This window comes from Chiloscyllium punctatum, chromosome 18 (assembly GCF_047496795.1).
Source record: "Chiloscyllium punctatum isolate Juve2018m chromosome 18, sChiPun1.3, whole genome shotgun sequence".
NCBI classification, from domain to species: Eukaryota; Metazoa; Chordata; class Chondrichthyes; order Orectolobiformes; family Hemiscylliidae; genus Chiloscyllium; species Chiloscyllium punctatum.
Window position 1 is genome coordinate 90,434,255 of NC_092756.1, and position 24,734 is coordinate 90,458,988.

The window sequence follows — 24,734 nt, forward strand, 5'->3', positions numbered from 1 at the left end:
TGAAGATGATTCAATGCACTTTGACTTATGGTTTCTGCAATAAGGTACTGCATATGGTGATTTATTTCAAATTTGAAGAAACAAAACTAGAACTAGCTCCAGATGTGTCCTTGACATGTATAATGTTGCTCTTATGTTTAACTATTACCAGTCCACCAATTAGACTTCAGCTAGACCATGGTATATAATGCTAGGCACCATAGTTTAGCAAGAAGTCAAGGCCTTAGGGTGCAATGGAGATTCACTATAATGGTACTTCAGTGATGTGGAGGCATGAGAGAAGCTGGGATTATTATCTTTAAAGCAGGGAAGGTTAGGGTGTTGAAGATTATACTCATGATTTGGAGACACCAATGTTGGACTGGGCTGTACAAAGTTAAAAATCACACAACACCAGGTTATAGTCCAACAGGTTTATTTGGAAGCACTAGCTTTCGGAGCGCTACTCCTTCATCAGGTGGCTGTGGAGAATATTCTCCACAACCAACTGATGAAGGAACAGCGCTCCAAAAGCTAGTGCTTCCAAATAAACCTGTTGGACTATAATTCTGTTGTGGTGTGATTTTTAACTTTGAAGATTATAAATAGCTTTGGTAAGAATGTACAGGGAGAAGCTGTTTCTTCTAGCAGGATGGTGGGTAAGCAGAGGATCCCCATTGAAAGTGATTAACAAAAGAACCAGAGGAAGGGATACAGACATAATATACTGCTCTGATCTGAGTGCACTGCCTGAAAGGGTGATGAAAGCAGATTCAATTGGAACATTCGAAAAGGAGCTGCATAAGGGGAAAAGAATTGCAGGCGTAAAGCAGAGGGAGTGTAACTGACTGAATAACTCTTCCAAAGTTCTGCATCACCTTGCTATCGACCATTCAAACTAGCATCTTGTCCATTGAGCGACACCATGCTTTGAGTTACAGCATCTTAAGGCAGAACAGTGCCAGAAAAGAGGCAGAGATAGAAGCAAGTCCTGCCCTTCAGGTTGCAGTGATTCATGGGGCATCCTGTCCCATGTGACCAAAGTTCTGCAAGTCAAGAACTGGTCTATTCATCCACAACCTCAATGACCTTTAAAGACCTGGTGCAGTACATGGGCTTAACGGCTGCATGATTCCATTCTATTACAAAGTTTCCACATGAAGACCATAAATTCAGTATACATCAGGAGAAAGTACCTCGATCAGAGGTTCGAGCACTGACTGATATCTTTGACTTGTGAGCCAGTCAAAATTTGTAAAACCTTTCTTATAAAATCAAGTTGTTCTTGAAAACGGCTTTGTTTCTGGTTTTACCAAAGCTCTAGTAAAGTTTACAGAATTCAACATCAACAAATTTCTACATTTAATGAGGTTTGCAGAGGGGAATATTCCAAAATATCAGCCTGCCCATCAATATTGATACGGTCACTTACTTTGGGTATACGTGCGCTTATATCATTGAAAATGGTCAGCTGAGAGAGTAGTTAATAAAATGTATAATATCCTGGGCTTTCTTCAGTTTGCTGTGGACTACGAGCACATGGAGGCTATGTTAAACCTGTGTGAGAGACTGATTCAGCCTCAAGTCCAGTTCTGGCCACCACATTTTCAGAAAGACATGAAGGCATTGGAGAGGGTGCAGGAAAGATTCATGAGAATGGATCCAGGCACGAGGACCACCCATTATGTAGAAGGATTAGAGCAATTTTCCTTGGAGAATTTGAGAAGAGATTCGATTGAGATCTTCAAAACCCTGTCTGGACACAGTACGTTGAGAGAAACTGTTCCCAGTGGTGGTAGGCTGGGGTGTTGGGGGCGGGGGGGAGGTGGAGTTGGTGCTGCAGATTTAAGATAATTGGTGGAAGAAGTGATGGTGACGTGAGGGCTTCACATAGCAAGTGGTTAGGATCTGCAATGGGTTGTCTGATAGTGTGGTGGAGGCAGATTCAATCGAGATATCCAAGAGGGAATTGGATTGTTATCTGACAAAGAAGAATGTGCAGGCCTGCAGGGAGGAGGCGGGAGACTGGCGCTCAGTTCATCGGTCTTTTGGAGAGCCAGCACACAGAGACGATAGACTGAATGGCCTCATTCTGTGATGAATTAATATGATTAGCAACACCGTGCTGGAACATCAAGTTTATGAGTTACTAATGACGTTGGCCCAATCATACAAACCCTTCGATTCCCTCTGTCTTATGATATGGGGGCATTAGTTATTAAGGACTTCAATGAATTTTCACCAATGCTAATGAAAGCAGCAAACTCAACCATAGCCCTTCCTTCAACGATATCTATCTTTCCCAGTATATTTTTCAGCTTGGCATAATATGGGAATCCTCTATATTTACATAACTACAACTCTGACAGCTTTACATTGAAGATTCAAGATTGTCCATATGCATAGCAACAGGCTGCAATCAAATACCCCTTCTATTAAAAAAAAAGCAAAAATATCAGAATTGTTAGCACAATTTTACAGGCTGTCAGTCATCGCTTATATACCCACTGAGCCCTACTTAATTCAACAGGGTGGATTTATGTTACACTGGCACCTCTGAGACATCATAAGCAGAATCTGGCTTCATGTCAAATGTGATGGACTCTTTTTCCTGTTCCTTGTCCCTGTTCCCCTCTTTACTGCAGCCTAGGCCAGTACTGGGCCATGTCCTGATCACCTCCAGGAACCTGAACTGGAACCGACACTCCAGGGGAAATAAGTCCTGTGGGAAAAAAAAGATAACAGAATGGAAAATGCAATTGCCGCTGACATTGACGTGTGTGAGGGTCTTACATTCTAACTTGACCCTTTGGTTTTGAGAGATAGCCCTGAAGAAAGTCCCATTCCATTGACCCACGAATAGCATCTTATACTATCTCTCATCTTAAAATGCTTGATTTTGAAAATTTCTGTTAGCTTCCCCTGCTTAAACATTCTCCGATCCAGTGAAACCAATCACAGTTTTTAAGCCAGTCTTCTGCCTAGGTTGTCATGAATCCTGGAGATCACAGCGGGTCAGGCAGCATCTTCCCTCAGAAGAGTAACCCACCCAGACCCATTCCCTTATCCTATGTTTGCCCCTGACTAATGCACACCTGGCCTGCACACCTTTGGATTGTGGGAGACACGGACTCGGGGAGAACATGCAAACTCCACACAGACAGTCACACAAAGGGCAGGAATTGAACCCAGGTCCCTGGTGCTATGAGGCAGCAGTGCTAACCACTGAGCCACCATGCTGCCCCAAATAGTTACATTGACTGCAGTATGCACCATTTACAAGATGCATTGTAGCCAAGTCTTTTTTCATAGAATCCCTACAGTGTGGAAACAGGCCATTTGGCCCATCAAGTCCACACCAATCCATGGAGGGAAAGCGAGCAAACATTTAGAGTCTAGATAACTCTGATGAAGCACTTTTTGTTTTCAGATCAGATTCCAGATCTGCAGTAATTTCCTCCTATTTATAGTGAATCCTGCTGGTCCCCTTAAATGGGCTCAATATTCTTCCTCTAAGACTTGTACACCTTTGTGACACTGGGTCCTGAATATCATCCTCTCTGCTGCATTTACCAGAAGATAAGACTGTTTTGTGTTAAGTGTTTATCCTCTACCTACCGCACACAGTATTGCTGGAAAATGCATCCTGCTTTTAGCAGGAAATTTTGCTGTAGTTTCAGTCACAGGGCCTGCTTGCTGTAGTTTTTGGGAATTTTCAAACAGACTTTGAAGGCGTTTTGATGTCATACACTGTTTAAATAGCTTCTATTTACTGCTTGCAGTGGTATGTTGTTTAAATAGACTCTAAACTGTTGTAGCATGCTGTTTAGACAGTCACAGTGCTATGTTGTTTAAATAAGACACTCTTTAAGCTGTTTAAATAGACATTCTAGATTGTTTGCAGTGACGTATTGTTTAAATAGAACTGCAGACCATTTGCTGTGGTGTTTTGTTGAAACAGACAGTGTTTGCTGAGTAATTTGAATTTCTTTGCTGCAAAATAGACTTTTCGCTGTGGGGGTCAAGGGTTTGTAAGCATTGATTAGATTCCCTACAGTATGGAAACAGGCCCTTCAGCCCAACAAGTTCATAGAAGAGTAACCCACCCAGACCTATTCCCCTACCCTATGTTTACCCCTGACTAATACACCTAACACTATGGGCAATTCGCCTGGCCTGCACATCAATGTGCAAACTCTACATAGACAGTCATACAAGGGCAGGAATTGAACCCAGGTCCCTGGCACTGTGAGGCAGCAGTGCTAACCACTGAGCCACCATGCTGCCCCAAATAGTTACACTGACTGCAGTATGCACCATTTACAAGATGCATTGTAGCAATTTTGCCAAGTCTTTTTTCATAGAAGCCCTACAGTGTGGAAACAGGCTATTTGGCCCATCAAGTCCACACCAATCCTCTGAACAGCATCATGCTCAGACCCACCCCATTGACTCTACATTTCCCATCACTAATCCACCTAACCTTCATATCCTTGGACACTACAGGCAATTTAGCATGACCAATCCACCTAACCTGCACATCTTTGGACTGTGGGAAGAAACCTGAGCACCTGGAGGAAACCCAGAGGGACACGGGGAGAATGTGCAAACTCCACACAGTCACCCAAGGGTGGAATTGAACCCAAATTCCCAAAATTCCAAAACCACTGGAGTGAAGAAATTTCTCATCATGATCCTAAAACACAGTCCTTTATCTTGAAACTGTGCCCTTTTGATTCCACAGCCACAGGATACAGCTTAGACAGAAGCAGAAATTGCTGGAAAAGCTCAGCAGATCTGGAAGCCTCTGAGGAGAGAAATCTGAGTTAACGTTTCAGGTCGAGTCGACAGATCTGCAGAGGATTTCCAGCAATTTCTGATTTTGTTTCTGATTTACAATTCTTTCAGTTTTTATTCTGGGTACATTTCAGAGCCCTTGATGTCAACCCCTTTGAGATTCCTGAACGTCTTTATGAGATTTCCTTTCATCCTTCTAAACTCCAGAGAATATATATCCAATTTCGCTCAGCCTCTCATCAAGTATGAAGCTCCTTTCATGAGATAATGTTGACTAGTTCGAATTATTCTCTGCTTTTCTAAGTGCATTGATAAGATTTTCTTGACCACAGATTTCAGCATTTCCCAATGACTGATGCCAGACTTACTGGCCTGTTACTCCTGTGTTCTTTTTCCCTCTTTTCTTGAATAGAGCTTTTACATTTTGTAACTTGCAAACTGGAAGAGCCCACAGACACTTGCCATCTCAGTTAACACACAATACAGACAGCATCTTGGGTGGAAGGGCCAGCAGCACAGAACTGAATGCTGGCACAGCTTTTGACAGCTGAGTCAAACGTGAGTCAATTCCAAATGTTCTCTGCATGCGAGCTATGGGTCTCACCTGTAGAGGAAGCCCCTGTTGAAGCCAGCGGCTGTGAACTCATGTGAGGCTGCATGTGTTGAGGAGTGTATGTGTCATAGCTCCGCACGCTGACAGCTGGGCTGGCTGGAATCATGCAAGAGTACGAGGAAGTTTGACCTGGAACTGGTTGGACAGGTTGCTGAAAAGGCAGAACATAGCAAACATTACCTTCTGGAAACAGCCAACGACAGCTTGTCTTTACAGAAGTGCTACACTGTGGAAGGAGGCATGCTGTGGCTGTGTGGGATCTCCAATCAAACAATTCCCCTCACGCTATTCCCAGGAGCATTCTTCCTTCACAGATAATAATCCAATTCGCTCCCGAGTACCTCAATTGAACCTGCCTCCATCACATTCTCAGGCAGCACGTTTCAAATCCTAACAGTCATTGCATGAAAAGGTTTTCTCTTGGTGCAGCTTTTGCCAATTATCTTAAATCCGTGTGCTCTGGTTCTTGACCAGACCACCCATGAGGATGTTTTCCCCCTAAGTCTTCATGATTTTGAACAGTTCCATCAAATAAATCTCTTCTTAACCTTCACTCCACCAAGGAGAATAGTCTTAACTTGCCCAACCCATCCACATAACTGAAGTTCCTCAGCCTGAAACCTTTCCCATGAATATTTGCTGCATCCTGTCTAACATCTTCACATCTTTTCTAAAGTGCAGTGCCCAGAATTGGACACAATATTCCAGCTGTGGCCAAACCAGTGTTCTAAACACATTTGGCATAACCATTGTGCTTTATTAACTGCTCCTGTCATTGACTTATGAACATTTAAACCAAGGTACCTTATGAACAAGGTACCTCTGCTCCTGCACCCCTTTTAGAATAGTAACTTTATTTTATATTGTCCTTCTGGCGTTCTTCCAAGCAAGAAGAGTCACTTCACACTTCTGTGTAATGATCTGACACAGTAAAATGTCCCAAGTCACTGCACAGGAATGTTGTGAGACAAATCTTGACACCAAGCCACATAAGGAGATATGAGATATTAAGGACATGGTCAAATTCTTGTTCAAAGTGGTTGGTGTTAAGGAGCATTGAAGAAACAAAGAGGCAAAAAGGTTAAGGGAAGGAACTGCAAAGCTTAAAACTTTGTCAGCTGAGGATGTGGCCATCAAAAGGTGGAACAAAGAACAAAGAAAATTTACAGCCCAGGAACAAGACCTTCAGCCCTCCAAGCCTGAGCCAATCCATATCCACTGTTTAAACCTATCACCCAATTCCTAAGCATCTGTATATCCCTCTGCTCCCCACCTACTCCTGCATCTGTCCAGATGCACCTTAAATGAGTCTACTGTGCCTGCCTCTACTATCTCTGCTTGTTATGCATTCCAGGTACTTACCACTCTCTGTGTAAAGTATTTTGCACATGTATCTCCCTTAAACCCTTCACCTCTCACCTTGGACGTGTGACCTCTCGTTATTGAATCCCTCACCTGGGAAAAAGCTTATCTCTATCTACCTTGTCTATACCCTTCATGGTTTTGCAGACCTCAATCAGATCCCCCCCTCAATCTCCTTGTTTCTGATGAAAACAATCCTAACCTACTCAACCTCTCTTCATAACTAGCACCTTACATACCAGGCAACATCCTTGTAAACCTTCTCTGCACCCTCTCCAAAGCGTCCACATTCATTTGGTAATATGACGACCAGAACTGTACACAGTATTCTATATGTGGCTGAACCAAAATCTTGTACAATTTTAACATGACTTGCCAGCTCTTATACTCAATACCCCGTCCGATGAAGGCAAGCATACCATATGCCTTCTTAACCAGTCTATGCAGCAACCTTCAGGGTACAATGGACCTGCACTCCCAGATCTCTCTGCTCATCAACTTTTAACAAGGCTCTTGCGTTTACAGTGGAATCATCAGGTTTGGAGGAGCAGAGATGTTTTGGAGCTTGTTGGGTTACCAGTAAGAAGGATCTCACCTTTGGCTAGAGATCAACTCTTACAGATCCAAAATGAACTGTTGCACAGAGTGGTTGAGGTAAATTGCACGCAGTTGTGGAAAGCTATATACATTCACGAAGATTAAAGGAATGGAAGGTTAGAGTTAAGTGAAGTAGGACGGCTGGAGATTTACATGGAAAACCAACAGCAGCCGTGACCTGAAACTGACAGTCCCAATGGTTCGACTTTCTGTTCCCACCACTACCATTACTACAAACCCTCCAACTCCCACTGCACCTCCGTCTCCCAAAATCAAATCCAGAATTTGTGATTTGCGGAGAATCTGTCAGGCAGCTGATTTTGTTTTACAATGAGAAAGGAAAGTGCAAGATGAGGCTACTAATACAACAGGATAGCAAGGTTAAAAAGTGTATGAGACCAGACGGGGTGAGCTAGGAAATGCAAGGTAACCAAACTCAAGCTTAAAAAGCCTTCTAGTAATGAAAACCTTCGAGAAAACGATGATAGAAAGAATGAAGGAAAGTGAGAAAGAGGGAAAAGAAAAGAACAGGAAATAGTTTGTGAAATGTACTCACTTACATAAGAATGTGACAGGACTAGAGAGAGAGAGAAAAGTTGGATTTTGGTCTCGTCTCAAAACAGTGGAACCTCCTTCACGGATGCCCCTGAAAATGACTAGGTTTGACTCATGTCAGTCACCACCACCCAGGAGTCTGCCAATCATCTAATTTAACACCAAACCGTCATCTGATTTCCCCAGTGAAAGCAAGTAAGTGGTCATTTTCACTTATCTGCATTGTATCTCCAGGAGAGATGGTATGTTGCTGTTCATTTAGGGAATCTGGGTTCTCCGTACCTGCTGTAGTCTGGGGCTATAGATAATTAAGGTAGAGGATCCAACATTCTTTCTATTGTATGGCTGATATAGGAAGTCGCCCGTTCTTACCACCTGCCACGAAACGTCGATTCTCCTTCTCCTTTGATGCTGCCTGACCTGCTGCACTTTTCCAGCAACACATTTTTAAGCTCTGACCTCCAGCATCTGCAGTCCTCACTTTCTCCCAAAACTGAAGCCCTGGTTCAGAGGCAGGAACATTACCCACTGCACCACAAGACAGGAGATGCAAAGATTCCCCAAGAAAAAGAAAGAAACATGGTCCTCATACAACATGGTATCATATCTTGAGGACTAGAAAGGATACAATGTCTTGACTATTACACAGGACACGGGCACATCCTGATCAATATGTACGGCTTTATGTCTTCCAATTATTATAAGGGTCGATGATATCCTCAAAATTTTCCAAACCATTTCAGTCAGCCATAAGTTGCTTTTCAAGTCAGTGGCTTGTACACAGGAAAACATAGGATCCTACTTTATGGAGTCATAGAGGCATGGAGCCAAACATCACAGAAACAGACATTTTGGTCCAACTCGTCCATGCCAACCAAGTTTCCCAAACTGAACTCATCCCACCTGCCTGCGTTTGGACTATATCCCTCTAAACCTTTCCTATCCATGTACCTGTCCAAATGTCTTTTAAATGTTGTAACTGTACCTACATCTATCACTTCCTTTGGCAGTTCATTCCACATATGAACCACTGTCTGTGCTCCTCAGATACCTTTTAAATCTTTTTCCTCTCACCTTAAAAATATGCCCCCTAGTTTTGAACTCCCCTACCCTGGGGAAAAGACCTTTGCTAGTCACCTTATCCATACCTCTCATCATTTTATAAACCTCAATAAGGTCACCCCTCAACCTTCTGAGCTCCAGTGAAAAGGTCCAATTGTTTCCATCCTCTCTTTATTCCTCAAAACCTCCAGCTCCAGTAACATCTTTGTAAATCCTCTCTGCACCCTCTGCAATTTAATAATATCCTTCCTATAGCAGGGCGGCCAGCACTGTGCCTAGTACTCCAAAAGCTTTTTGCTTTCTATCTTCTACCTGCTGAAGAAAATAATTATATTCACTATCTCCCAATTTAATTGAGCCATTCCTGAATTGAGTGTTTTGGAAAATTGGAACTAATGCATCAACTACCTCATTAGATTAGATTATTTACAGTGTGGAAACAGGCCCTTCGGCCCAACAAGTCCACATCGACCCGCCAAAGCGTATACCACCCAGACCCATACTCCTACATTTACCCCTTCACCTAACTACGGACAATTTTAGCATGGTCAATTCACCTAACCTGCACATTTTTGGATTGTGGGAGGAAACCGGAGCACCCGGAGGAAACCCACGCAGACACTGGGAGAATGTGCAAACTCCACACAGAGAGTCACCTGAGGCGGGAATTGAACCCGGGTCTCTGGCGCTGTGAGGCAGCAGTGCTAACCACTGTGTTACCGTGCCGCCCATGAGCCACTTCTGTTAAGACTCTAAGATCAAGTCCATCTGGACCCACGCATGTGTCAGCCAACAAAGCACTTCATAAATGTACTTCATCCCACTTCTCTGATGATTGTGGTTTTCTTATGTTCCTCGTTCTCTTCCACTTCCCAATTTCTCATTCCTTCTGGAATGTTATTTGTATCCTTTGTAGTGAAGACCGATGCAAAATACCTGTTCAACCTGTCTGGCAATTTTTAATTTCCATTATTGATTTTCCCATCTTTCATTAGAACATAGAACAATACAGCACAGAACAGGCCCTTCGGCCCACAATGTTGTGCCGAACATTTGTCCTAGCTTAAGCACCTATCCAATTGCCGCTTAAAGGTCATCAATGATTCTGACTCGGACACTCCCACAGGCAGCGCATTCCATGCCCCCACCACTCTCTGGGTAAAGAACCTACCCCTGACATCCCTATACCTTCCACCCTTCACCTTAAATTTATGTCCCCTTGTAACACTCTGTTGTACTCGGGGAAAAAGTCTCTGACTGTCTACTCTATCTATTCCCCTGATCAGCTGATAAACCTCTATCCAGTCAATCAAGTCATTCTGTAGGACTAATCCTTACTGTGTTAACTCTTTTCCTCTTCAAAATATTTACAGAAATTCTTACCATCTGTTTTGTGCTTGGTTAGATCTCTGTCATACTTTCATTCATTTTCCTCTTTATTGATTTTGTGGTCATTCTTTGCTGTCAAACTTAATCCCTTTGCAGCTCTCGATCTGTTGCCTTCCAAGTCCATATCTAAGTACTTTCTTTAACAGTGAGGAGTGTTTTGGCCCCTACCATTTTTTCAGGCTGGGAGTTCCAGTCTTCCATCAATGTCTGGGAGGAAACTACCCCTTAATTTCCCAAGATTCCAGTGTTGTGCTCTATCTACTGTTTCTAGTTAAATGATACCTCAAAGAAGCTGGAGAGCAAGGGAGAGGGAAGATGAGGGGGGAGAGCCAGTTAATGTGATTCACATTAGGACCGAAGTTGAAAAACAAAGGAAGAAAGTCCTGCTCAAGGAATATCAGAAGTCAGGAACTAAATTCAACAATCAGGACTCATTATTGTTATCCCAAAGCATGTGCTAATTGACAAAGGAATATTTAAATCAAGGAGGTGAATGCTTGGCTGAAAGACTGGTGCATGAGAACAAAGGGTTCCATTTCATGGGTCAACATAGAACATGGAACAGAGAACATTCCAGCACAGTTCAGGCCCTTCGACCGTCAATGTTGTGCTGACCAATGAAACCAATCTGAAGCCCATCTAACCTATATTTTTCCATTTTCATCCATATGTTTATCCAATGATCATTTAGATGTCCTTAAAGTTGACGAATCTGCTACTGCTGCAGGCAGGGCATTCCACACCCCCCACTACTCCCTGAGTAAAGAAACTACCTCTGACATCTGTCCTATATCTATCATCCCTCAATTTGAAGCTATGTCCCCTCATGCCAGCCATTATTATCCAAGGAAAAAGGCTCTCCATGTCCACCCTATCTAATCCTCTGATTATATTATATGTCTATATTTAAAGTCACCTCCCAACCTTTTTCTCTCTAACAAAAACAGTTTCAAGTCCCTCAGCCTTTCCTCATCAGACCTTCCCTCCATACCAGGCAACATTCTAGTACACCTCCTCTGAGCCCTTGCCAAAGCTTCCACATCCTTCTTATAATGTGGTAACCAGAACTGTAGAATACTCCAAGTGCAGCCGCACCAGAGTTTTATACAGCTGCAGCATGATCTCATGGCTCCAAAATTCAATCCCTCTACCAATAAAAGCTAACACACTGTATGTCTTCTTAACAACCCTATCAACCTGGGTGGCAACTTTCAGGGATCAATGCATATGGACATCGAGATCTCTCTGCTCATCTACACTACCAAGAATCTTACCACTAGCCCAGTATTCTGTAATCATGTTGCTCCTTCTAAAGTGAATCATGTCACACTTTTCCATATTAATCTCCATTTGCCGCCTCTCAGCCCAGCTCTGCAGTTTATCTATGTCCTTCTGTAACCTGCAACATCCTTTGGCACTATCCACAACTCCACTTACCTTAAGTGGTCACCTGCAAATTTATTAACCCATCCTTCTACGCCCTCATCCAGGTCATTTATAAAAATGACAAAGAGCAGTGGCCCCAAAACAGATCCTTGTGGTACACCACTAGTAACTGAGCTCCAGGATGAACATTTCCCATCAACCACCATCTTCTTTCAGCTAGTCAATTTCTGATCCAAATAACGCTCAATCTTATGCTTCCGTACTTTCTGCAATAGCCTAGTGTGGGAAACCTTATCAAACGCCTTACTAAAATCCATATCCAAAACAAGAGCCCTAGCAATGGAGCAGGAAGAACCTATATTGCTGTGCAAGGCTGCATCTGAACCAGATGAGAGCAAATATGGGGGACAAATATGGCAAAAATAATAGTGGCCAGAAGATAACAGAAATAATTGATGACACCAATGGATAAACCAAGGAAAGCAACAAAACAAAGCTGACATGACGAGTCATTTAACTGTTATAATAATAAAAGGGACTATTGAAGACAAATTAAACTACATGCACACAGCATGAAAATAAAATTGAGGAGCTCAAGGCAAGGAGTAATGAATTAGGCACAGAAGGAATAATTGAAAAAGCTAAAAGTACAGGACTAACTAAGGTTTATGATAATCATTGCAGGTTTTCATCAGAAAGGATAGACAGGTCGAGGGAGTGTGTAGTTGATCTGCCAAACTATATGTCAATAGAAAAAAAACAGCAAACTAACCAAAGAGACTAAAACAGAAACCAAATGAACTGAATGAAGAGATAAGGGAAACACTGCAAACCATCTAAAGGCGAAAAAGAATTTTAGGGAGAAATAGGTTTGCAATTGTCACAGAACATAGAATAGCCATAGTAAATTTTAACTACTCCAAACTAAACTGGCAAGACGGTTTGACAAAAAGCAACAAGGAATAAAGTTATCATAAATATGTGCAGGACTCCTTTTCTTCTTTAATGTAAGTACTGCAGGTTTTCACTTAGAGTCATTCCATTTAAAGTTGGCTGACTGTAAAATTGTTCTGTTGGTGAGAGCTCATTAAGTGCAGTCAGATTCACTTTAACGTAATTTACCTAAACATGATTTGCAACATCTTGGCAAGGTCACTCTCGCTCACCATGCCCAGACTTCCAAAGTGTGACATCCTTATCCGTTCAACCATCTGATTTGCAGTATCTCCATGTGTTTGACTTTCCAAGATGTGGCCTTTGTCTGTGTTCGACATTCCCGAGAGTGGAACCAAGGCACCACTGCCTGAGTTCTACATGCAGCAAAGTCACATAAATAGCACGATAAATAATAACAATGTTTGTTTTTGGTAGTATTCTTTAAGGTAGGCTACCAGTAGAACTACTTACACAACCTAAAGTGGGTCAAATAATATTTTTTATATCTTACTTGAACCACAGCCATAATTAAATATCTAAAATTTCACTCATGGAACCAAATTTCTGATAATGAAGCAACCTCCGTATTGTACTCAGACGCTGGTCGAGATTATACATTATATCGAGAATGGGTCACAAAGGGGCTCCATCACTTTCACTTGTGAGCCACCATTGCCACCTACTGGCACTGCCTGCAACATGGAGAAATCAGTGGGTCAAACCATTGCCAACCCATTCCCGTCTTTGGTGATCATACCTGCAAAGGGAGGTTATTTGCCATGGCAAAAGCTGGCATGGGTGGAAGCGTACTGTAACTGTTTGCAAGAGAGGTCTCGTTTCTGCCCAGGATTGGTCCTGAAGAGAGAAAATGGAACACAACAATGTCAACGATATCTCACTTCTTAAGCTGATCGAGCTCGTTTCAGCCTGGACAGGAATTATTGTGGCACAAATGGCATCACCAGTCCTAGACTATGGAGGAAAAGAGTCACTTTGGATTCCTGTGCCATGCTGTGGAAGGTGCACACATTTGTACGTTGGGCATAGACAAAGTATGTGTCTGTGATGCTCCCACACCCCCAAGGTCAAATAGGCTATTGTCCAACACTGCTTATGCTTCCATATTTGGTCATGGTTGCCAGGATTACCGGACAAGCAGGAGGTTGGAAAAACACAGCAAGCCAGGACTGAAGAAGGGTTACACCCAAAACATTGACTTCGCCATCTCCTGATGCTGCCTGATTTGCTGTGCTCTTCCAGTCCCCTGTTTTTTCTAGCTTGGATTCCAGCATCTGCAGTTTTTCTGTCTCTAACCAGGATTACCCGCAAGCAGTTTAAGAAGGTTTTGATAAACTTTTTCCAGTTTATTCCATCTTTGCCTGGAAGTTTAGGGCAACATTTCCTAAAACCATTTATCCATAATATGGTCCATAGCCAATTATGAGATGATGGTGTTATTGTGGCAATTTCATTCCATTGGTCATCTGAAGATGCAGCCTAATGGTCTGTTGATTAGATTAGATTCCCTACAGTGTGGAAACAGGCCCTACGGTCCAACAAGTCCACACCGACCATCCGGAGAGTAACCCATCCAGACCCATTTCCTCTAACTAATCACCTAACACTATGGGCAATTCACCTAACCTCACATTTTTGGACTGTGGGAGAAAACTGGAGCACCCAGAAGAAACCCACACAGACACAGGGAGAATGTGCAAACTCCACACAGACAGTCGCCTGAGGCTGGAATCGAATGCGGGTCCCTGGTACTGTGAGGCAGCAGTGCTACCCACTGAGCCACTATGCTGCCCACGTCATTTCAAATTCTACCAGGGCAGCTGTTGGAACTTAAGCTCAATTTATAAAACTGGAAGCTGGTTTCAGTAATAAAACTATCACCGCTTACTGTAAACAGCCATCTGGTTCACTAGTGTTCGAAAGGAAAAGAAATCTACCATCCTTACATGTAACTCCAGACCCATAGCAATGTATCTGGAAAATGAATCAGCTCAAGGTCAATTAAGGCTGGGCAACAAATGATGCCCTTGCAGCAGCGCCCACATACCATTGAAGGATAATGGGCAGCACAGTGGCTCAGTGGCGAGCATTGCTGCCTCACAGCGCCAGGGACCCGGGTTCAATCCCAGCCTTGGGTGACTGTCTGTGTGGAGTTTACACATTCTCCCTGTGTCTGCGTGGGTTTCCTCCGGGTGCTCTGGTTTCCTCCCACAATCCAAAGATATGCAGGGCAGGTGAAGTGGCCAGGCTAAATTGCCCGTACTGTTAAGGTGCATTAGTCAGAGGGAAATGGGTCTGGCTGGGTACTCTTTGGAGGGTCGGTGTGGACTTGTTGGGCTGAAGGGCCTGTTTCCACACTGTCGATAATCTAATCTGGTCTAATGATAAAAGTCATGATTTGGAGATGCCAGTGTTGGACTGGGGTGTACAAAGTTAAAAATCACACAACACCAGGTTATAGTCCAACAGGTTTAATTGGAAGCGTCGCTCCAAAAGCTAGTGTGCTTCCAATTAAACCTGTTGGACTATAACCTGGTGTTGAATGATAAAAGTGACATTATCATGGTCCTGAAGGGCTGTTCTCTTGTAAGAGAGAGATAGCTGGTGATGGTTTAACCTGATAGTCTCCACACCTCAGGGGAGAGGTTGAGAAGGAGGGCCTCTTAAGTAAGCTCAGCCTGTGCAGGAACTGAACCAATCCTGATTCATAGAACAAGGCTAGAATCTCAGTATCCAAGCTCAAATTCAAGGCCAAGCCATCAGCAGTTGGGGTAATGGCACAGAGGGATAAAGGAGGCAGTGGTCCAGAGGAAACAATAACGCGAGGGTCAAGCATTCATAGGGATGTGATTGGGACAGGTGAAGACAGAGTACAATCTCATAGTACCCTTTGTGTGCATCTGAACCCAAGCAGAAGACGAGAGCACTTTGGAGAGCGAAAGCGAAATTATTTGAATTTACATAGCATCCTCCCCAATCTCAAAACATCTCAAAGCACTTTTACAGCCAATTAAGTAATTTTTGAAGTGTAATCACCGTTCTAATGTAGGAAACATAGTAACCAATGTTGTGAACAGTAAGATCCCACAAATAACAATACTGTAAAGGTGCAGATCAGCTGCTTTTAGTGGGTGGGGAAATATTTGGCTAGGCCACTGAGGAGAGCGCCTCTCGTTCCTTCTCAACAGAGTACCTTGGGACCTACTACATCCACGTGAGTTGAGAGGGTCTCAGTTTAAGATTTCATTTAAAGATGAGGCAAAAATAGAGGTGTCAAAAGGAGGGGTCAGGCAAAATGTTCAGTGATATACGGGAGCATTCAGTATGGACTAATAGAGTGACCAGTTGTGGGATAATGACCTGAAGTAGCAGGCTGTGGAATTGACTGATATAGAGTAGGCGAGAAGCTGCTGTTGATGGGGACATGACTCGGACCACTGCACGCCTGCCTCCTCTGATTGCGGAGTTTCTCTTCTCTCCTCCACTTGGCACGTCGATTTGAAAACCATACCTTGAGGTGAGAAAGACAAAATAAAAACAAACAACCTGCAAAGTTAGGTTGGCAAGCCTCAAGGGTTTTAAAGGATAATAATAATGCAAAATGCCACAGCATTCAAATGCAAAAGTCCTTTGAGAAATGATATGTTGCGAACAGTAGGAAATTTAATACAATTGGCCTCTTAATAAGGGAATAGTTATCAGGAACATTGCAGCAAATCAGTCAATACAAAATCAAGAAAGAATTGCATTTATATTGAGGGCGTCACAAAACACTTTGCGGGGAAGGAAGTATTTTTGAATTGCAGTCACTGCTACCACACAGAGTATGTGGAAGGAAATTTGTGCACAGCAAGATTCCACAAACATCAATGAGTTAATGATCAGATCATCTGCCTTGAATAATGCTGGTCCAGCTTTGGACCACGTGTTCTCCTGGTGTAATGGTAACGTCACTGCCTCTGAGCCAGGAGGTCTAGGTTCAACTCCACCTTCTCCACATGAATGCAATATCATCATTGAACAATTTAAGAGAATGTAAAACAATTTTGGGCGAGGAGATCTTCCCTGCTCTTCATGAGCAGTGCTATGAAACGTTTTTACATCTGACTGACAGCACAGATTAGATGAACATTTCATCTAAAAGTTGGCATCTCCAACACTGCAGCCCTCCCCGGTTTTTCACAGCTCCATCAGCTTCGATTATACCCTCAAATCTCCAGAGTGGAGCTTGAACCCATAGACACCTGACTTTGAAACAGGTATGCTCCAGTAAACCAAGGCGGGCAAACGATTAAGGTAGAATTCAACTGGGGTTGAAGAGCCAGCTCTAGACTGTTGAGCTTCAGCTCTGTTATAGCTGGTGATCTTGTGATAGTGTCCCTGGGAAGAAATGTTCAACAGAAAGAACAAAGAACCTCACTTTCCTCATGATCATAGATGTTGCCAGAGCTCCACTCAAAGGCCATTGGCATTCCAGAGTGCTGCTGCTACACAGACCACTCCGGCATTCCAGCTGTTAGTTCACTGACATAGTAACAGAAGTGTTAAACTCAACTCCTTACAATAGGACTTCCCATCCTGAGAGCATCAAGACCCAGTATACATTTGCTACATGTCCACTCAGGGTGACATTGAAGGTGGCAAACCAGCAAGGGAATTGTGTTAGCAACAAAAACCGAAGATGCTGGGAAAGCATGGGAAAGGTCCGGCAGCATCTGTGAAGAGAAATCAGTTAACGTTTCGGGTCCAGTGACCCTTCCTCAGAACCCGACTCAAAATGTTAACTCTAATTGCTCCAGCATTTTCTGTTTTTGTTTCTGATTTACACCATCCGTGGTTCTTACAGTTGTTAGGTGGTAAGAGAACTTTCTCCCCTCTTTTTAGAAAGGCTTACCAGCTGAAGTGCCAGTCCTGCACTTAACCAGCCTTTCACAGGATCAATGACCCTGAGGGTTGGAGGAAGGTGGGATGAAGGTCTCACCAGATTTTTATTTGCAGATACATTCTATTTTGTTCAAATTGTAGGCAGTCAGTCCATGTGACTTTTTATTAATTCCTACTTTGGAAATAGAACCAGTCTGACTCACGGGTGGGATACAGACAGACTCTAACCTCACACCTTTAATGCATTGTCTGAGCTGACATGTCACCTTTTTTATATATAAAACGTTAAGTTGTCTCAGGACTGTGACTTGAAAGAGGTTCTGGGATTTACATATTAATCACTTGAAACCTGCATCCCCATTCTAAGAGATTAAAGAGTTAACAGTAATCTAGATTTGTTCAATATTTCACATCAGTTGTATGACACTTTGATCTTTTACTATAAACTCTGTGTCCTATGATCCTGCCTCACTAACTACCTGACAAAGGAGCAGCATTCTGAAAGCTAGTACTTCCAAATAAACCTGTTGGACTATAACCAGTCCATTACCGGCATCTCCACACCATGGCTGCCAAGAGTTGCCTGGCAAACACCAGTAGCTCCAACGAATGGCACCATCACCGGGGAGGTGGTGGCTGCTGCCAATGATACCCCAGGTCCCAAGGCTGAGGATTGCCAGTGGAACCTAGACCACTGGTGAGTGAGAGCTGGATTGGCAGAATTGCAGGACAGGAGTCACAGGGAGTGGGCAGAAAGGCGTTGGCAGCAAGGGCAGATTCTCAGCAGATGCACCCTTCTCGATGCCAACTCCCTCAGTCAGGCCTGTTCAGATTTTCTCATTGTGTTCCCCACATGGCGAATGCCCTGCCAGTCTCTGAGTTAATGCTAGCAATGGTAGGATGATGTCCTTAAGTGGGCATTCATTGCTCACTCATGATCTTCATTGATGGTGGTCAAGGTGGCTATTCATGAGCTTTGCTGTCATAGACCCCATCACAATGGAGATGGGAAGGTGCGGTGAACTATGTCAGTGAACTAACAGCTGGAATACTCTCCTTCACCAAATTCACCATTGAGGGGACGAGAATTAAATACCTTCCTCATTTAAGCCTGTCAGCCCTGGTAACAGTGGGGACTGTGTACAAGGTGCATTCAGAAGTCAAACCAATAGTAAAGCAACCAAAATGGAAGTTGTGTTGTGACATCCTTAGGACTGAAACCTGTTCAGCTAGAGACATTTAGAATTAGAACTGTGCACGCTGTTAATCGTAAACACTCTTATACTCGTCCTTCTCTTCTTCCTCAATTCCCTCAGCTGGTTTACGTACATATGGTAACTTCAAGTGGGCAAAATGTACAATGCAATTTTCAAGATACACAGGTACTCGGCAGATTGGTACTCAGAGGGTTGAAGAAACCCTCTTTCCTTGAGGCTATTTGATTGCTTGTTCTGTAGAGAAGCCCAGACACCTCTTGTAGCTGTGTTCAACCAGTCATCTAAACCCAATCATCACTGTATACTTTGTAAACCTCATTGTGTCGCACTTTACATTGTAGACAGCATTTTTGCATTATCCACAACATTTCATACTAACATAGATAGATCTTACTCAGTTACCTGTATTCTGGCTTCAGGAAGATCGATTTTCGCTGCTAGTCTTTCTCTGGCAAAGACATCTGGATAGTGTGTGCGTTCAAATTCTTTTGAAGACAAATACAAGAAGTTTAAACTTATAAAATATGCATGGCTGGAATGCTGACACTGTTTGTTATCTTAAGAGAAGTGAATGTGTAAAGTTAAATCAAGCCAGGCAAACTCATTCCTCTACCGCCCAGCTCTCACATCATACCATCCAGATATAGGCCAGGAACCACTGCAATGACAGATGCAAAGTAGACCATGGCCTATTTCCCAAAGTATTACTGATGCTGGGAAATCTGAAATGAAAACAGAAAATGCTGGAAATTCTCAGTAGGTCAGGCAGCATCTGTGGAGAATGAAGACAGAGTTAACTCTTCAGGTCAACGGCCTTTCATCATATTCCAGAGCTTGGTGTCTCTCTGTATAAAAATAAGCGGTCACCCATTAAAGATGGGGGAGATGAGAATTGAGAGTTTTTGGAATTCTCTGCCTCAAAAGGGATTGCAAGCAGAGTCTTTTGAACCTTTCTAAAGCACATTTCGATAGATTCTTAATAAGCAAGTGTCTTATCTATCGGGGTAGGTAAGAATGTAGAATCACTACAGTGCAGACAGACATCATTCAAGTATGCACTGACCCTCCAAAGAGTATCCCACCCTATTCCCATAACCCCGTGTTTACCACAGTTAACCCATCTACATGAACACAACAGGGCAACTTAGCTTGGCCAATCCATCTAACCTGCATATCTTTGGACTGCAGGAGGAAACCAAAGCACCCAGAGAAACCCACACAGACATGAAGAGAGCATGTAAATTCCACACAGCCAGTCACCCAAGGTTGGAATTGAACCCAGGTCCCTTGTGACTGTGAGGCAGCAGTACTAAAGACTGAGTGACTGCTTTCCCTCATATCCACCCTTAACCTCCTGCCCCTCACCTTGAACTTGTGTCCCTTCATGACTGACCCTTTAACTAAGGGGAACAGCTGCTCCTTATCTGTCCATGTCCCATCATAATCTTGCACACCTCCATCAGATTTCCTCTCAGTCTTCTCTGCTCCAACAAAAACAACCTGAACCTGTCTAACCTATCCTCATAACTTAAATGTTCTATAGCAGGTGGCATCCTGGTGAATATAATGTGAAGTGTGAGGTTATGTATTTTGGTAGGTAGATTAGAGACATATGGCCATGCTAAATTGCCCATAGTGTTAGTTAAGGGGTAAATGTAGGGGAATGGGTGGGCTGCGCTTTGGCGGGTCGGTGTGGACTTGTTGGGCTGAAGGGCCTGTTTCCACACTGTAAATCTAATCTAATCTAATCTAATATGTGGAGCATTTGGATCTTACTGAATGGCAGGGCAGGCTCAAGTGGCCTGCTCCGAATTCATATGTTCATTTGGTAATCGCTTTCTATGAAGTGGATTGTGGGATAAATATTGCCCAGATACCAAGAACAATTCCCCTGCTCTTCCTCAGAACAGTGGCATAGAATCTTCTACATCCACCACAAAAACCATCTTGCTTTAGTGTCTCCTCTGGGAAACGGCACCACTGCTGGTGCAGCACAGGCTCAGCACTGTGCTGATACATCAGTTTTCATTGTGTGTTCAGGCCCCGGAGTAGGTCTTGAACCCAGAGGCCTGAGTGCTATCAACTGGAAATCAGCCCATAATGAACATGTAAACCGAGGTGACTAACCATCCCAGATTTCCCAGGACCCTAGTTTAGCTTTTGGTCCTGAAACCTAGGACAGGTTTTTCTGAGAATACAGTTTGACCTGGATTTCCTGACCTGCAGGCCCTATTCCTGTGCATCCAACAGGCCGGGCAATTGTATGGCTGTCCGTGAGGTCAAGTTCCAGGGTGCTAAAAGAATGTGGTTGTTGCCTGTCTCCTCCACTGCTGTCATGAACAATCCTGACCTTCCCCAAATCTCAAACTTTGGTCAATGGTACAAAGGTGTGCAAGTTAGGTGGATTGGCCATGCTAAATTCCCCATAGTGTTCATCGATGTGCAGGCTGAGTGGTTGGCCATGGTAACTGCAGGGTTAGAGGGATGTTGGGGAGAAGGTGGGTTTGGGTGGATGATCTTCGAAGGGTTGATGCAGACTTGATGGGCTAATTGGCCATCTGCACTACAGATATTCTATGATTCTATAGTAACCCTCAGAGTGCTGATAGGGAAGCATTCAGCGATAGTAATGCCGTTGAACATCAAGGAGAAAAACAGTTAGATTGTTTGAGATGGTCATTGTCCGCCACTTGCATGGCATGAATGCTATAAGTCACTTGTCAGCCCAAGTGTGAACATTGTCCAGGTCTTGTTGCATTTGGTCACAGACAGTTTCAATGCCTGAGGAGTCACGAATGGTATTGAACATTGTGCAGTCATCACTGATAAAGCAGCTGAAGATGGTCAGACTTCAGTCTTTACCTTGAGGAACTTCTGCAAAGATGCCCTGGAGTTGAGATGACTGATCTCCAACAACCACAACCTTTGTACATTGTACTGGACACTCCTCCAATCAGCATGAGCTTTCCTCTGATTCCCATCACTTCTCGTATTGCTCGGTCTCCTTGATGCCACACACAGTCAAATTGTCCTTGGTGTCACACACAGTCACTCTCACCTTCCCTTTTGCAGTTCACAGAATCATACAATGCAGAAGAGGCCCTTTGGCCCATTGAGTCTGCACTGACATGCAATGAACACCTGACCTACAATCTAATCCCGGTTGCCAGCATTTGGCCCATAGATTAGAATGTTGTGGTGTGATTAGTGCTCATCTAGGTACTTTTTAAAGGGATGTGAGGCAATTTGTCCCTACCACCAGGCAGCACATTCCAGACCATCACAAACCTTTAGGTAAAACAGTTTTCCCTCATATCCACCCTTAACCTCCTGCCCCTCACCTTGAACTTGTGTCCCTTCATGACTGACCCTTAAACTAAGCTGATAAGCTGATCCTTATCCACTCTGTCCATGTCCCATCATAAGCTTGCACAACTCAATCAGACTGCCTCTCAGTCTGCTCCAACAAAAACAACCCGAACCTGTCCAACCCTACACTCATCACTTAAATTTTCCATCACAGGCAGCATCCTGGTGAATGTCCTCTGCACTACTTTCAGTGCAATAACATCCTTCCTGTAATGTGGACATCAGAACTGCACACAGTACTCTGGCTGTGGTCCAAAGCTCGACACAATTTCAATATGACATCCCTGCTTTTGTAATCTATGCTTCGATTGATAAAGGCAAGTGTCCCATATGCCTTTTTCACCACCTACTAACTGTCTTCAGAGATCTATGCTCAAACACTCCAAGGTCTCTTTGTCCCACAGAACTTCCTAGGGTCATGCCATTCATTGAATACTTCCTTGTCAAATAACTCCTTCCAAATTGTATCACCTGACACTTTTCAAGATTAAGTTCCACTCTGCCACTTATCTGTCCATTTAACCACTCCATTTATATCTTCCTGAAGCCCAAGACACTCAACCTCACTGTTAACTGCCCAACCATTCTTTGTGCCATAGAACACAGAACATTACAGCACAATACAGGCCCTTCGGCCCTCGATGTTGCTCAGACTTACGGAGCCAATCCTGAATCCTATTTATTCTACACTGTTCCATTTTCATTCACATGTCTGTCCAATGACCATTTAAATGCCCTTAAAGTTGGCGAGTCTGCTACTGTTGCAGGCAATGTGCCCCATGCCCCTACTACTCTCGGAATAAAGAAACCACCTCTGACATCTGTCCAATATCTATCACCCTTCAATTTATAGCTCTGTCCCTTCATGCTAGCCATCACCATCCAAGGAAAAAGGCTTTGCAGTGTCATCTGCAAATTTACTAATCCAACCCCACACAGTCACCCATGTCATTCACATAAATGAAGACTAATAGGGGACCCAGTACAGATCCCTGAACACTAGCCTCAAGTCAATAAAGCAGCCTTCTGGTATCACCCTCTGATCTCATACAAGTGAGTCAATTTTAAATCCACTTTATCAAATTATCCACGTGCATTTGCCTTCTTGATAAATCTTTTATGTGGGACCTTGTCAAAAAAAAACGATTTTCTCATCAACCGGCTCAGAGATGTTATTACACACCTCTGGAACAGGGAGTACTTGAACCCAGTCCTCCTGGCTCAAAGATAAGGATGCTACCACTGCACCACAAAAGCTCCATCTGCATGGTGGCTCAGTGGTTAGCATGCTGCCTCATAGCGCCAGGGAACGGACTTCAAATCCAGCCTCAGGCGACTGTCTGTGTGGAGTTTGTACATTCTCCCTGTCTGTCTGGGTTTCGTCTGGGTGCTCTAGTTTCCTCCCACAGTCCAAAAATGTGGAGATTAGGGTGAATTGGCCATGCTAAATTGCCCATAGTGTTCAGCGATGTGCAGGTTAGGTGCGTGAGTCAGGGGTAAATATAGGATAAGAGAATAGGGGAATTGGTCTGGGTGGGTTACTGTTCGGAGGGTCAGTGTGGACTTGTTGGGCTGGAGGGCCTGTTTCCACACTGCGGGGATTCTATGAAACTACATCAATTGTACTGTAATTCAGCCCATTGTCTATTTTTGATCGAAGGCTGTAAAGAGCCACTGACCATTCTAATTTGGAAATATACAACTGTTCCTTCGTAGTTGCTGGGTCACAATCCTGGAACTCCCACTCTCACAGCATCAATACATCTGCACCAAATGGACAGTGATGGCTCAAGAAAGCAGTTCACCATCACCTTCTCCTGGGCAATTAAAGATGGACAATAAAGGCTGGCCTAGCCACTGATGCCCTCATGACACCCAAAAAAGTGTTATGAAGATGTGGGTGTACTATACCTTTAAGAGAGTAAAAGCTAGCAGTGACAGCACCAAGTGTTCTCAATAAGACACAATGTAACATGTGCTCCAGCTACTGAGATAGCTGGTTGCCTGGAAATGACAAAACAGATTCAAATTAGGCCAATCAGTTTAAATTATACCCCGAAAAATACCAAATTCCAATCAAGTTTGATTGAGAATATTGACAATCTGAAAAGACAGTGACACAATCCGATGCGTTGGGGTATAAGACCAGGAAGAATTGAACAGTTGGGAGGAGAACTGCCACTACACCAACAGCTGTAGACTGGTAGCAAGAACTCTCAGAGAGGTACCTGTCTAGTGAAAGAGTTTACACAAGAGAAAATCTTCAACACTGACCTGGAGACCCAATCTACTGACAAAGATAAAGAGAAGATTCAACCGCTGGCTAGTTTTAAAATTTGAATTTTCCTGTAAATCTTAATCAGGAGTTTAATCCAGCTAGTATTATAGAAGGGAAGGTGACAGATAGGTTGGAGGAAGGAGTTGTCAATAGTTGTTAGTTAATTATTCTCTGTAATACTATAAGAAACTAAGGTGTTAATTTTTACTTTAAATAGTTCTTGGCCACTCAAATTTTTACAGATCACTGCACGGGATAAATTTTTTCTGAGTTGCTGGTTTTAAATTAAGCA

At 43.4% G+C, this 24,734-nt stretch overlaps 1 protein-coding gene across 5 annotated transcripts in view; it reads right to left on the reverse strand.

The window, feature by feature from the left end:
• Positions 1-528: 528 nt before the first annotated feature.
• Positions 529-24,734, reverse strand: part of LOC140489312 (paired box protein Pax-6-like) — a 77,922-nt gene continuing 53,716 nt past the window's right edge. For 4 of the 5 annotated variants that reach the window (XM_072588718.1, XM_072588716.1, XM_072588715.1 and 1 more), the window contains 5 exons: positions 19,198-19,280; positions 16,055-16,205; positions 13,434-13,531; positions 5,381-5,540; positions 529-2,701 (listed from right to left, as the gene is read on the reverse strand). In XM_072588718.1, coding sequence (XP_072444819.1) covers positions 2,616-2,701; positions 5,381-5,540; positions 13,434-13,531; positions 16,055-16,205; positions 19,198-19,280 — 578 coding nt within the window. In that variant the 3' untranslated portion in view covers positions 529-2,615. Of the gene's footprint in view, positions 2,702-5,380; positions 5,541-12,842; positions 13,051-13,433; positions 13,532-16,054; positions 16,206-19,197; positions 19,281-24,734 lie in introns of those variants that run through there. The other variant, XM_072588717.1, reaches the window with a different exon arrangement.